Source organism: Colobus angolensis, unplaced genomic scaffold (genome assembly GCF_000951035.1).
Source record: "Colobus angolensis palliatus isolate OR3802 unplaced genomic scaffold, Cang.pa_1.0 Scaffold151, whole genome shotgun sequence".
In the NCBI taxonomy this organism is placed as follows: Eukaryota; Metazoa; Chordata; class Mammalia; order Primates; family Cercopithecidae; genus Colobus; species Colobus angolensis.
Window position 1 is genome coordinate 1,206,903 of NW_012114611.1, and position 14,086 is coordinate 1,220,988.

A 14,086-nucleotide genomic window follows, 5' to 3' on the forward strand; every position below is an offset into this window, starting at 1 on the left:
GTAGAGATGGGGTTTCATCATGTTGGCCAGGCTGGTCTTTAACTCCTGACCTCGAGATCTGCCCACTTTGTCCTCTCAAAGTGCTGGGATTACAGGTGTGAGCCACCATGACTGGCCAACTTTTACACTTTTATTAACTAATGCACTTAAAATACAGCTTGGCAGCAGTGGGTCAACAAAAATACTTGCAGCATTAGTGGGTATCATTTGTCTTTTTTTCATTATGCATCCTCAAATTCCAAAGCTTGGCTGCACATCTGAACCAACTGCACATACCACCACAAACAACATACAGCAGAGGTGGCAGCGGGTGGAGAGGACTGGAAACAAAACTGGCCTACATATTTGACAGAGAAAATTCTCAACATTTGTGGCATGTTGGGGCTACAGAGTGGGAGGTCTAAGTGGGGGGTCTTTGTCACTATTCATACTTAGGACACAAACTCAACTGTGTCCCACTCCCAGCCCCCACTAGCAAACCTGGCAGTATCACAAGTTCCATGACCAGCTACCCTTGAATTTAACACAAACACCAGGAAAGGTTAAGGAATTTTCTTTATTTTTTACAAATTAAGACTATGTAGATTTCATATATTTCTGAATCAAAAACACCTTTGTCTTCACAGTATGAGTTAGAACGCAGCCTGAGCTGAAAATCAAGGAAATAAGATAATAAAGTGGTAATTAGAGATAACTGTATTAAAAATCTGTTAGGCATTGTCTTTAAAAGTAGTTTTTTTTTTGTTTTTTTTTTTAATATCTTGTCATTCTTGGCACTGTTTCTAAAAGAAAAACTCCATTATCCCAAGCAAAAAAGCACAGAAGGTGGAGTTTGGCTTCAGGAGATGTAACTCAAATTTTTAGGCCTGGCAGAGAATCACCAAATTTATGGAGAGTTGTTAACAGGGGTTTAACAGGAAGGAAGTCCCTTTAGTAAGTTCTCAAGACAGAGGCTGGAGGCAGCAGCTACATTAGAGGACAGCATCCTCAAAGTGAGCCTTTCCGGGTGGCATGTCACTTCAGGAATAAACACAACTTAGGAACAAATGGTTTTAGGGGATAGCACAGTAACACGGTGCACTGTGAACCTGAGGCCACCGTGTCAATCTGTGCACTGGTTGTGAATAGAGAGAGCCAAAAATTATGTCCTATTGGTAATGAACTTTCAATGGCTCAATCCTCTCACACTGAGGCTCTGTAGAGCAGAGCCACAACCACTCCCAACACTGGCCCTTCTGTGGGCAGCTGTCTGTGGCAGCCCACAGGAAAGGAGCCGGAGATCCCCATTAGGACTGTCCACCCACACTTGAAGCCACAAAACTGCAGAGATTGGGGCTGTCACTGGTTTGGTCACCTAACTCCCGCCTAAAAGGCCACAAATTTCTGGAAAACAGGTAACAGACCAAAAACTAAAGTGCATCAGTAAAATGAACATTTATCTACTGCCCTGAGTCTCTGGCTTGATACTACCTACTGGTGTCCAGTTGGGGACAGACTAAAATGCACTGAAGGACTATTAGGATTGCTGCCTCCTAAGTTATCACAGCCCCATTCTGTTCATGTGAACGAGGAACTGCTTGGTTGGTAAAGGAGATTTTGCTCCCCACCGCCCCAAACAGGTCCTTATCTAGGTTTGCTCCCTGCTGCCCCAAACAGGTCTGGCAGGAGTGGTTACAATGAGCTCCAGAGGCTCAACCATTCCCCTTCCCTATCCTTGCTCAGACATTTAATCGCAGCCACTTAGTAGAGGCCACTCAGTAAGGGGATAACCAACTAAAAAAACAAAAACAGGGCAAGTTTAGGGGAACCCTACGATGCTGCACCTTGACACACATAATCAACCTTTTCAAAAATGCCTGACAAGAATTAGTCTTCCCTTTGTGCTGAAGTCTTCCCACCCATGGATGGAAGCAGGCTGACTCCCTGAGGATCAGGCAAGGGATGGGAAAGGGAACACATTACTTTTGTGAAGGCAAAGCAGAAAGGTGCGTTTGCCAGACCAGCATGGGCAGCTCAGAGGAAGCAAAGCATCCACCAGAAGAGGCTCTCCATTTTCTTTGTAGGGCCTGACAGTTCAGATATGAGGCTAAGTTAACAATGGGACCACTGAACTTCTTTCCAATGGAAAACTCATGGCCCAGTCCCACAGGAACTGTGCGCATACCAAACAGCGATGAGGAAGGAAGGGCCGGGTGGCCCTACCCAACAGTTCAGGTCCACTGGGTGAAGCCTGGTGGGAAAGCGACTTCTGAAGTTAGCGCCCTCTGCTGGTCCCACTCCTCATCACAGCAGGTCGACTGCCTAAATAGAGGAAGAGGCTACAGACGGGGTTGACAAAAAAGGGAGTGAGGAGAACTCCAGGAAGATGAAGCCAAACTCCAAACTATATTCTGCTAATCAGTTTTTTGATCAAAAAATTCAAAATAGAGGAAACCACAAAGTACAAAAGCTTTTCTGATGCTTTTCATTATCACAGAACACACCACCTGTAATGTGTGCAAGAAGGAAATGAGGGGTGGAAGGAGAGGAAGTCAAATTGGGAAAGGCTGGATGGTCACTTCATTTCTTCTCTTTCTTCTTATCCTAGAAATACAGAAAAATCATCCAATTAATTTTTGACATTTGACATTCAAGCTAAAACTCTTGAGTGAGCATGTACTTAGGGACTAGAAGTGAGCCAGACAATTAAAAAGAAATGAGAAATGCTTCCTTAGCTCTGCAAGAACTGAATCTTAACCACGTCTTACTGGTGGTTCCCAAAGTTGCCAACAGACCAACCGAAAATAAAGGTTAAGCAGATGTCCCCACCCCAACCCCAGGAGTGCCTAGGTGGGCTGCCTGACCATTCTAGGCTATTCACAGCCACTACAGCTCAGATCCCAACAGTGAAGACTGTAAATGGCACTCTATTCTAAAAGAGTGAAACTAGAGGCCAAGACCACCAACCATCCATTAGGCCTGAGAAGTGCTCCACCCTGCAAAGTGAGCATGACTCTTTGGCATAAACTGACATTCAGAAATAATTTGGTCCAGCAGAATTCTTCGTTCAATCTTGGGTGGAAGCCCAATGTATAAAGGAATAAAAATTGGGTTGCTTGTTCTGAAACTGGCACATCTGCCTAGTGCTCAGTCCAACCATGGCACAGCCCAGATAGAGCCAGCAACCCTATCTGGTCAGCTGCTCCCACTACCACTGTGCTATCTCTAAGCTTCATAAGGTCTGTAAAGAAAAGCTCATTTCAGTTGTTTCCCCCACTGCTGAACTAGACTATGTTGGATACTCATTAGCCCCATATAGCTTCCTTGGAAAAAAAACTAAGACTAACAAATGGATAATATTAGTCTCCTTTTGAAATTTACAGTGTCCTCCACAATACCTTTCTGAGTCACAACTATATAGCCTTTAAATTATTCATATAGTAGGTTGTGTTTACTGCCACTGAAGCTTTTTTCCCTTTTATGCTAAGCTCAGGGATTAGTTAAAAAAATTTTTTTTTTCACTTGTTGCTTTTTCTCTAACAACTGACGACTTATAGTTTACCTCTTACTCAGTGGCCTGCTTACAGTTACCCTGGACCTAACACAGTGTGTGAGCTAGTTTTCAAATCTGAAGTATACACACATGCTAAGCTCAGGAGCCATTATTCTCTCATCTTTGGGTGAGAGGGCTAACAAACCTTTTCATTCATGGCCAGGATCATCATGAGTTTTCTGAAGAGAGTAACAAAATCTAAGAAGAGATCAATGCAGTGCCTGAAAGGCAAGAACCAGATTAGGATCTGTACTTCAGACTTTCTTTTATCCACAAGCTCACAAAGATGCAGAATATAAACCCTACTCCCACCCCTACGAGCCAGCTTCTCCCACACTTTACCCCCAACTAAGGAAGTAAAACTCGGGTGTCTGAGATCCTTTCAGACTCATCGAAGTCATGCAGCATATAGAAAAGAGACTGGGCCGGGCACAGTGGCTCATGCCTGTAATCCCAACATCTTGGGAGGCTGAGGGAGGTGGATTGCTTGAGCCCAGGAGTTTGACATCAACCTGGTTAACACAGCAAAATCCCATCTCTACAAAAATTAGCAGGGCATGGTGGCATGCGCCTGCAATCCCAGCTACTGAGGAGGCTGAGGTGGGAGGAACACCTGAACCCAGGGAGACTGAGTCTGCAGTGAGCCATGACAGTGCCTCTCCTACTGTAGCCTGGGTGACAGAGCAAGCCTTGTCTCAAGAGCTTTGGACTCTGCAGAGGTCCAAGTCTGAACCTTTAACTACCATTAATTAGTCATGAGACTTTGAGAGAATCCCTACATTAAAAAAGAAAAAAGTGCCGGGTGCAGGGGCTTACACCTGTAATCCCAGCACTTTGGGAGGCCGAGGTGGGTGGATCACCAGAGTACAGAGTTCGAGACCAGCCTGACCAACATGGAGAAACTCCATCTCTATCAAAAACACAAAATTAGCCAGGCATGGTGGCGCATGCCTGTAATCCCAGCTACTCAGGAGGCTGAGGCAGGAGAATCACCTGAACCCGGGAGGCAAAAATTGCAGTGAGCCAAGATCGCACCACTGCACTCCAGCCTGGGCAACAAGAGCGAAACTGTTTCAAAAAAAAAAAGTGAGCTGGGCATGGTGACCCATGCCTGTAATCCCACCACTTTGGGAGGCTGAGGAAGGCAGACTGCTTGAGGCCAAGAGTTTGAGACCATGTCCTCATGGGACAACATGGCAAAACCTCGTCTCTACTAAAATTACAAAAATTAGCTGGACGTGGTGGAGAACACCTGTAATCCCAGCTACCAGGGAGGCTGAGGCACGAGAATCGCTTGAACCCAGGAGGCAGAGGTTGCAGTGAGCTGAGATTGTGCCACTGCACTCCAGCCTGGGTGACAGAGCAAGACTCTGTCTAAAAAAAAAAAAAACAAAGTAGCTGGGTATGGTGGCTCAATCCTGTAATCCCAACACCTTGGGAGACCAAGGCAGGAGGACTGCTTGAGAACAGTCTGGGCAACATGGTAAGACCCCATCTCTACAAAAAATAAATTACCCTGGCATGGTCACATGTGCCTGTTGTCCCAGCTACTCAAGAGGCTGAGGCAGAAGGACTGCTTAAGCACAGGAAATTCAGGCTGCAGCGAGCTGTGTTCACAGTACCACATTACTTACTGCCTAGGCAACAGAGCGAGACCCTGCCTCTAAAAACAGAGTGTATCTTCTACTCATTGTTTAAAGAATACAGAAGTATAGAAAGGAAAAGGATAAAGATCTCTTTCCCTCGCTTCTGTCTGGAGGCAGCCACTATGGATATGTAAATGTATCAGCCACCCCCCAACACTTTTTTTTTTTGAGACGGAGTCTCGCTCTGTCGTCCAGGCTGGAGAGCAGTGGCGCGATCTCCACTCACTGCAACCTTGGCCTCCCAGGTTCACACCATTCTCCTGCCTCAGCCTCCTGAGTAGCTGGGACTACAGGCGCCTGCCACCACACCTGGCTAATTTTTTGTATTTTGAGTAGAGACGGGGTTTCACTGTGTTAGCCAGGGTGGTCTTGATCTCCTGACCTTGTGATCTGCCCACCTCAGTCTCCCAAAGTGCTGGGATTACAGGCGTGAGCCACCGCGCCTGGCCCCCACAGTTTTTTCTTTTTTTGAGACAGGTCTTGCTCTGTTGCCAGGCTGGAGTGCAGTGGCGCAATCTTGGCTCACTTCAACCTCCACTTCCTAGGTTGAAATGATTCTTGTGCATCAGCCTCCTGAGTAGCTGGGATTATATACATGTGCCACCATGCCCAGTTAATTTTTTAATATTTTTAGTAGAGATGGGATTTCACCAGGTTGCCCAGTCTGGTCTCAAACTTCTGAGCTCAAGCGATCCAGCTGCCTCAGCCTCCCAAAGTGCTGCGATTATAGGTGAGCGCCACCACACTGGGCCTGTTAGCCCAGATTTTTAAAAAACGTGAAGTCTTTCAGGAATTGAGGTCTTCCTTCCACAGTTCCAAAACCGTGGGTTTCCTACCACATACACTCCCAAAGCTTGGCCACCTATGTTCAGCCAATGCCAGCCTAAGTTCAGCTGTGGAACGGTATGCCTCAACATTCATGCTTGTTAAAGACTAGTTCCCACACTCACCAGATATAATCTTGATCTCCATTTTCGGCCTTTTCAATAATGAGTTGAGTATCAAAAAGGACAAAGCCACACATGACCACCAGTCCCACATACAGGTTTGCCTAACAAATGTATGAGATGAAATTACTATATAGCAGAAGTTGCAGTGAAAAAAAAAAAAAAAAACAGCCATACTTTCTGGCTCATGGCCACTTGAAAGTACATCAAATGTGAACCCTATCAACATTACCATTCATGAGAACTGCAGCCTAGGGAAGACCACATTACTTCCCTAGGCACAACACTGCACTGGTCACTGGAAGAGTTTCAATCATTTTAACAAGCAGCCACTGCCAGACCAGCCTTACAAAAATGGTGTCTGAGCAAACCATTTTCTCTTAACAATGCCCAAACTTGTGCAGCCTGTTTTCACTTGTGGCAGAAGGCTCCATCCTATGAAGGATAATAAGAAGGCTTAGAGAGCACTGCCCAAAGTAGTATAGAAAAGTGGAAAGAAAAGGAAAGAAAGGAAGAGAAAAGAAAAGAGAAAAGAAAAGAAGTGTGAGGCAAACGGCTGCTAGAAAGTTCTAGGCAAAGTCTTACCTGGAAAAGCCAAATGGATCCAAAGAAAACATTCCCCACGGAAGACAAAAGCAACAGGCTCAGGGCTGACATCAAGATACCTATAAGACACAGCAAAAAGCTGTCTTGAGAAAAGCCAAAGCAAAGTAAAGCAATCCCATTAAAGCCATTCCTTAACTTTCCCCAGAATGAAGGTTTTTAATCTCAACTCAATAGTAGCAAAGGAATTAGGGGTAAGGAAGGAATACTAGTGAGAATTCTGGCTAAAGAGGAGCCCCCATTCCCTGTTTGCCAGTTCACACTTACCTCCCAGAAAGAGGTAGCTACGGCGCCTGGCATAGAGTGCACTGAGGGTGAAGCAGGTGAAGATCATTGCTGTGCCCATGAAAGCGGTGGGAAGGATGCTGTTAGAGAAAAAGACCATTAGATTAAGGGTATACAGGGTATACATATTATGAAGGTATATATATATGGAGGTATATTCATAAAGATAAAAGCAAGTAAGACATGACCAAAAGAGTTACCTGGGGTTGACAGCAATACAAAATTCCAGGGCAGGGCCCAGGCCAACTCCTAGAAAACAAAAACCCCAGAAAACAGTATTATCATCAATTCTTGAATAGGATCCTCATCCAAAAGCTGATCCCAAAGTATAGGCACACTTACGTTCTTAACAAACATGGACTAAAGAGTTAAATCTCTCTCCCCTCTGCTGTAATTGTTTTTAATAAAATGTATACTTGGCTGGGCGCGGTGGCTCAAGCCTGTAATCCCAACACTTTGGGAGGCCGAGACGGGCAGATCACGAGGTCAGGAGTTCAAGACCATCCTGGCTAACACAGTGAAACCCTGTTTCTACTAAAAAATACAAAAAAACTAGCCGGGCGAGGTGGCGGGCGCTTGTAGTCCCAGCTACTTGGGAGGCTGAGGCAGGAGAATGGCGTAAACCCGGAGGCGGAGCTTGCAGTGAGCTGAGATCCGGACACTGCACTCCAGCCTGGGTGACAGAGCAAGACTCCGTCTCAAAAAAAAAATAAATAAATAAATAAAATAAATAAACGTATACCTGACTGTGTTTTTTTTTTAAATTTATTTTTTTTAAATAGAAGTAGCTGCAAAATTGTGCTCTTAGCTGAAAATCATGAATGACCTCAGGGAGGGAACAGAAATTAGAAGAAAATAAAGCAGGCATGTCAAACATTTCAGAGCTAGAGTGATGTGAGATGGTAATACAGGCCAGATCAGGAATTAGAAAAAAAGGATAAAGAGCAAAACAGTGCCTTGTGGCCAGCAACCTTATAGTCATGGAGGACCAACTCCCCTTTGTAGCAAAGAAAGGCCAGACTGGTTCTGTAGGTGGACACCTGCCAACGGGAGGGTAACCTCTTCCAGCTTCAACATTTCTTTCATTCTAATTACTTTCCTTCTGATAATTCCACCCCTTAATGCCTTCAAAAATTAGCTTGCCCTGAGGCAAAAATCTTTTTTTTTTTTTTTTTTTTAGACGGAGTCTCGCTCTGCTGCCCAGGCTGGAGTGCTGTGGCCAGATCTCAGCTCACTGCAAACTCCGCCTCCCGGGTTCACGCCATTCTCCTGCCTCAGCCTCCCGAGTAGCTGGGACTACAGGCGACCACCACCTTGCCCAGCTAATTTTTTTGTATTTTTTTTTTAGTAGAGACGGGGTTTCACCGTGTTAGCCAGGATGGTCTCGATCTCCTGACCTCGTGATCCGCCCGTCTCGGCCTCCCAAAGTGCTGGGATTACAGGCTTGAGCCACCACGCCCGGCCGCAAAAATCTTAATCCCTAAATTTCTTCCTTTCTAAAATTTTTCCAACACCACATATATTAGACTGTCACTCAGAACAAGCTGTTCTAATTCAAATGTTGTTTTGCAAGTATTTTTATTACATAGCTTGAGTCTTGCTTCCTTTATGACAATTCTACAAGAGCTGTGTCTTTCTTTTTTTGAGAATCAGCAAAGTGTCCTGCGCAATGGATCTCAATGTATAGCTTTAATGCACCGTCTGTAAGACTCAGAACAGAAGATAATTGCCAGTGTGGGTGCAACTAAGTCAGATTCTCAGGTCTAGTTTATTAAAAGGTCTATGTCTACTATTAACAGGTTATGCTACCTAAGCTCTTGAACATCATTCATTCAGGTACACAATGGCTATTTTTGGACACAAAAGTAGAGTTATAGTGGTTACTCACAAAGAGTTTCCCCTAATGGATGGGGAAACAAAATGAACCTATGTGAAATTAGAAAGCAGGCCAGGAAGGCCAGGCACAGTGGCTCACGTCTGTAATCCCAGCACTTTGGGAGGCTGAGGCAGGTGGACTACTGAGGTCAGGAGTTCGAGACCAGTCTGACTAACATGGTGAAACCCCGTCTCTACTAAAAAAAAAATACAAAAATCTAGCCTGGCGAGGTGGTGGGCGCCTGTAGTCCCAGCTACTCCAGAGGCTGAGGCAGGAGAATGGCGTAAAACCCGGGAGGCGGAGCTTGCAGTGAGCTGAGATCCGGCCACTGCACTCCATCCCCGGCGACAGAGCGAGACTCCGTCTCAAAAAAATGATAATAATAATAAAAAATAATATTTTGAAAATAGGTTAACAGAATCTTAAATGCTGAGGAAGATCAAACACCCAAGATTATGAATAATCAGTACCCAAACTAGAATAAATGCCTTTCCAATAACCACACAGCAACCTTAGAATCTGGACATTTTCATCAGGTCCTCTGGATTCTGGCCAATTTGTTAGCTTATACACACAAAAGTTATAAACGCGGAAAAGGGAAAAAAAAAAAAAGATATGACAAGAAATGCTGTACAAAACCAGTCAAGGTCAAAACACTTACATATGAGAAAATTTAAAAAGCGCATCAAAGTTTATCTTTCGATCAAATATGTTCATGGTTCCAGAGTCTGTGCAACAGTCTCCACTCTGTAGAACAAAGAAAGGTTAGAGTTATTAAGTCACACGGAGTCACACGAACAGCTTATTAAAAAAAAAAAAGCAACATGTAAGTTCAGAAAGATGAAAACTTGCCTAAAATTCTACAGCCCTAACACAACCATTTTTATTTTTATGTGTCCTACAATGTATTTGCAATCACAGCCAACCATTTTAAAGAGGACAGAGGAATTGAATGCATCCTCTTCTCCCCCAAACTATTTTGTTACTATCATTTGATTTCTATTCTTTCAGAAGGCAATTTGCCCCTTTAAAAGGCAGAAAGTTTGTAAAAGAGATTCTCAATTAACAATCTAGTTAAGACGGGCGCGGTGGCTCAAGCCTGTAATCCCAGCACTTTGGGAGGCTGAGACGGGCAGATCACGAGGTCAGGAGATCGAGACCATCCTGGCTAACACCGTGAAACCCCGTCTCTACTAAAAATACAAAATCAGCCGGGCGTGGTGGTGCATGCCTATAATCCCAGCTACTCGGGAGGTTGAGGCAGGAGAATTGCTTGAACCCGGGGAGGTGGAGGTTGCAGTGAGCCAAGATCGTGCCATTGCACCCCAGCCTGGGCAACAAGAGTGAAACTCCGTCTCAAAAAAACAAAATCAAACAAACCCCCCAAAATCAAAACACCAAGACACATACATATACAGAAGACTGTAAAGTACTAAAATGTTAACATTAGTTATTTCTGGATGATGGGATTATGGAAGTTTTTAAAATACTTCCTTCTCATTGCTAGTCTGCTTTCTGAATTTTCTAAAATGAATGCGTATTAGCTTTGTAGTAAGAAAAAAGTGTTTCTTTTTTTAAAAACTCAAGTGGGACAAGCTACAGGCATTAGAAAAAAGAGAAATCATTAAGGATGGATGTAGACACTGAAGTTCCTTCCTTCCTTTAAAGGAAGAAGTTGATTCTCATTATTCACAGTGTTTATGTTATAAAGTCACAGTGGACAATGAATTAGTAAGCCCTTGTTCCTGAGGGAAATAAAAGGTAGGTAGGTTCCTGTAAGCCTAAGGTCACAACATTTTCATCAAATGATCAATAGATACCTTGTTTTATGTGTGTTTCTGTTTAAGGACACCTCATTTGACATTATTTTTTATCCCTTAACATTGAACTCACAGTCACAACAGCAGTACAACTCATGCCAGAATGAAGCTTATCTAATAAACACATTTTCTTCATAAAGCACATTACGGTCTTTATGCACTCAGGAATACTAGACAGCACTTCAGCACTATGCTGTTTGCATTCTGAACAGCAAAATTAAGCCAAGCATGGTGGCATATGCTTGTAATTCCAGCTACTTAGGAGGCTAAGGTGCGAGGATCACTTGAGCCCAGTAGTTTGAGACCAGTCAGGACAACACACCAAGACCTCCACTCAAAGAAACCCAGCAAAATCACCAATTAAAAGCACAAAAATACAAAGAAAGTGGCACTAAATGACCATGAAAAGAACATTTGTTTACAATATGAGAATTGAAACAAGGAGGCAGAACACTGTCTTGTTCAACCTCAGCTGAAAACACTGCACAGCAGGGTGACTCAACTTTTCTACCACTCTGTGCCTGTCTGCAAAAAGTGCCATGAGTATTGATTTTGGGGTTACAAATTTTAACGAGTAGGTGAATTCACAAATATAGAATCCATGAATAACAAGGATTGATTGTATTTTACTACTTTATTTAAGGGCTAACCTTGCCTAAAACTCAAGCGATCAAAGCCCTATCTTTTGAGTGTCTACAGTAATTCTTCACACAATCCCTGCCAGGAGATGCCTGAACATAAGGATAGTTCTCAGCGGTGGCAAATGCCAATAGAGGCCCACCTCTACATTTATGCTAAAAGGAATATTCTACAAAGGGACAAGACTATGTTAGGAGTCTTCAAACTTTCTGGTTATTCCTCAAACTGTACCTTCTACTCCTGTTGACCAAACCCAAATTCTCTCTCAATACAGGAAAACAAATTGTTGAAGGTTTTTACCCAACCATGCAGACGACAGTTATTAGAAAATAAAAGGGGTCAATTCCTTTAAAAAAAAGATCTCAATCCTGCCTCTCCTGATAGTTAATCACACAATCAGAGTTTTGTAAAGGAAGAATGGTGGAAAAGATAAAAAAGGCTTCTGTGCAAAAGAATCCCAGCATGCACGTCATGCGTCTACTCAGTGGGTGGGGGTCTTGTACGTCAGCAGCACACCATTCAGTGCCAAGGTTAAGGCATTCTGTTTTCAGTATTTAGAGGGGGCACGGTTGCCAGAAAATTAAAATGGCTTTACATGTCCTGATTTAATGGCTGAATTTAAATCCTAAACTACTGATAAAGATTAAAGAGAGGAACAGGGTCCCTGGACCACCTTGCTGAGCTGGTTTTTCCTAATGTAATTTGTACCACAGCAACCAGGAGAGAAAATCTTTCTTACCTGAACGAAATGAGTGACCACGTGGACATAGGACCCTGCAGCCGCCACAAACATACAAAGGGCAAAACTTGCATAGACCTTCTTCAGGTGCTGCTGCGTTGAGGGGGTTCTAACAAAAGAATGTGAGTAAGAGCAATCACTCCCAGACCAATCTCATATTTAAGCTAAGAAGAATCACTTATCTTGCCTTTCTGGGAATATGTAAAAGTTCTGCTACAAATAGTCTGAAATACTTTTAGGAAAGCATATTATAATAAAAAATAATATTTTGGCCGGGCGCGGTGGCTCAAGCCTGTAATCCCAGCACTTTGGGAGGCCGAGACGGGCGGATCACGAGGTCAGGAGATCGAGACCAGAGACCATCCTGGCTAACACGGTGAAACCCTGTCTCTACTAAAAATACAAAAAATTAGCCAGGTGCGGTGGCGGGTGCCTGTAGTCCCAGCTACACGGGAGGCGGAGCTTGCAGTGAGCTGAGATCCGGCCACTGCACTCCAGCCTGGGCGACAGAGCGAGACTCCGTCTCAAAAAAAAACAAAAACAATCTAGTTAAAAGCACCTAGACATTGGCACATAAAGCAATTTTGTCATTGTTTCAAGATGCTAAAGAATTCCCTCGGCCGGGCATGGTGGCTCACGCCTGTAATCCCAGCACTTCTGAGAGGCTGAGGTGGGCGGATCACCTGAGGTCAGGAGTTTGAGACCTGACTGATCAACATGATGAAACCCTGTCTCTACTGAAAATACAAAAAATTAGCCGGGTATGCTGGTGCATACCTGCAATCCCAGCTACTCGGGAGGCTAAGACAGAAGAATTGCTTGAACCCGGGAGGTGGAGATTGCAGTGAGCCAAGACGCGCCACTGCACTCCAGCCTGGGTAACAGGGCAAGACTCCACCTCAAAAACAAAACAGAACAAAAAAAGACTATATAAAGCTGGGTCTGGCACTAAGACTTCCATTTTAAATATACGCATATCAAAATTTCTCAATACATTTAAGAACTGAACTGAAAAGGATTCACAATTTAAAAAAAAAGAAAGGTTTCTACCTCCATAAAAAAGGAATTTATGCAGAAAGGAGAATTTTTGGGGGGTATTTTTTGACAGTTTCAGAACCTTTCCTACAGAAAAGCTGGAACAGTACAAAGAATTCCTGTACAACCTTCACCCAGATTTCCTAAATGCTAATATTTCACCATATTTGCTTCATCCCCTCTCTCTATAGCAATATATAGAGAGATGTAAAAATATTTTTCCGTAACCACACAGACACAGTGCTCCTAAATACTTCAGTGTGTATATCCTGAAAGCAATGATCAAAATCAGGATATTAATACCGATGCAATACTATTTCTAATCTACAGACCTTATTCAGATTTTTGCCAAGTGTCCCAATGTCAAAAAGAGTATTTTTAAACTGAATTATATCCAGGTTAGATTATATCAATACCATAAAGTCAAGTTCTTAAGTTTTGCTCCCTCCCCCATTTCACATGCAATCCTAAGTAAACATGTTCAATCTACAGTGCTAAAGATTGAGTCAAGAACTTTCATCTTTTCTAAATATAAATCCTCCAAAGTCTTATTAGGGCCTTAATGCCCATCCACTTTAAATCTACCAGAAAAGGAGGGGCAGGGAGGAAGGGATTCCAACACAAAAGATAAGTTATGTGAAAGGCCACCTACTGAATGAAGCACTCTAATGAGCACCTAGAGCAACACTCAGAACAATTCATCCAGGTAATAAAAGTTACAGTCCCCAAACAAATTTTTTTTTTTTTTTTGAGACGAGAGTCTCGCTCTGTCGCCCAGGCTGGAGTGCAGTAGCATGATCACAACTCACTGCAGGCTCCGCCTCCCGTGTAGCTGGGACTACAGGCACCCGCCACCGCACCTGGCTAATTTTTTGTATTTTTAGTAGAGACAGGGTTTCACCGTGTTAGCCAGGATGGTCTCTGGTCTCGATCTCCCGACCTCGTGATCCGCCCGTCTCGGCCT

General features: G+C 43.6%; 1 protein-coding gene across 1 annotated transcript in view; it reads right to left on the bottom strand.

Annotated features, from left to right (window-relative positions):
• Positions 1 to 537: 537 nt before the first annotated feature.
• Positions 538 to 14,086, bottom strand: part of TMBIM6 (transmembrane BAX inhibitor motif containing 6) — a 30,814-nt gene continuing 17,265 nt past the window's right edge. Inside the window, exons 2-9 of the mRNA XM_011936289.1 lie at positions 12,088 to 12,196; positions 9,551 to 9,636; positions 7,214 to 7,303; positions 6,996 to 7,093; positions 6,711 to 6,790; positions 6,129 to 6,229; positions 3,678 to 3,753; positions 538 to 2,583 (exon numbers count right to left, since the gene is read on the bottom strand). Of these exons, the coding sequence (XP_011791679.1) occupies positions 2,560 to 2,583; positions 3,678 to 3,753; positions 6,129 to 6,229; positions 6,711 to 6,790; positions 6,996 to 7,093; positions 7,214 to 7,303; positions 9,551 to 9,636; positions 12,088 to 12,196 (664 nt within the window). The 3' untranslated portion in view covers positions 538 to 2,559. The remainder of the gene's footprint in view (positions 2,584 to 3,677; positions 3,754 to 6,128; positions 6,230 to 6,710; positions 6,791 to 6,995; positions 7,094 to 7,213; positions 7,304 to 9,550; positions 9,637 to 12,087; positions 12,197 to 14,086) is intronic.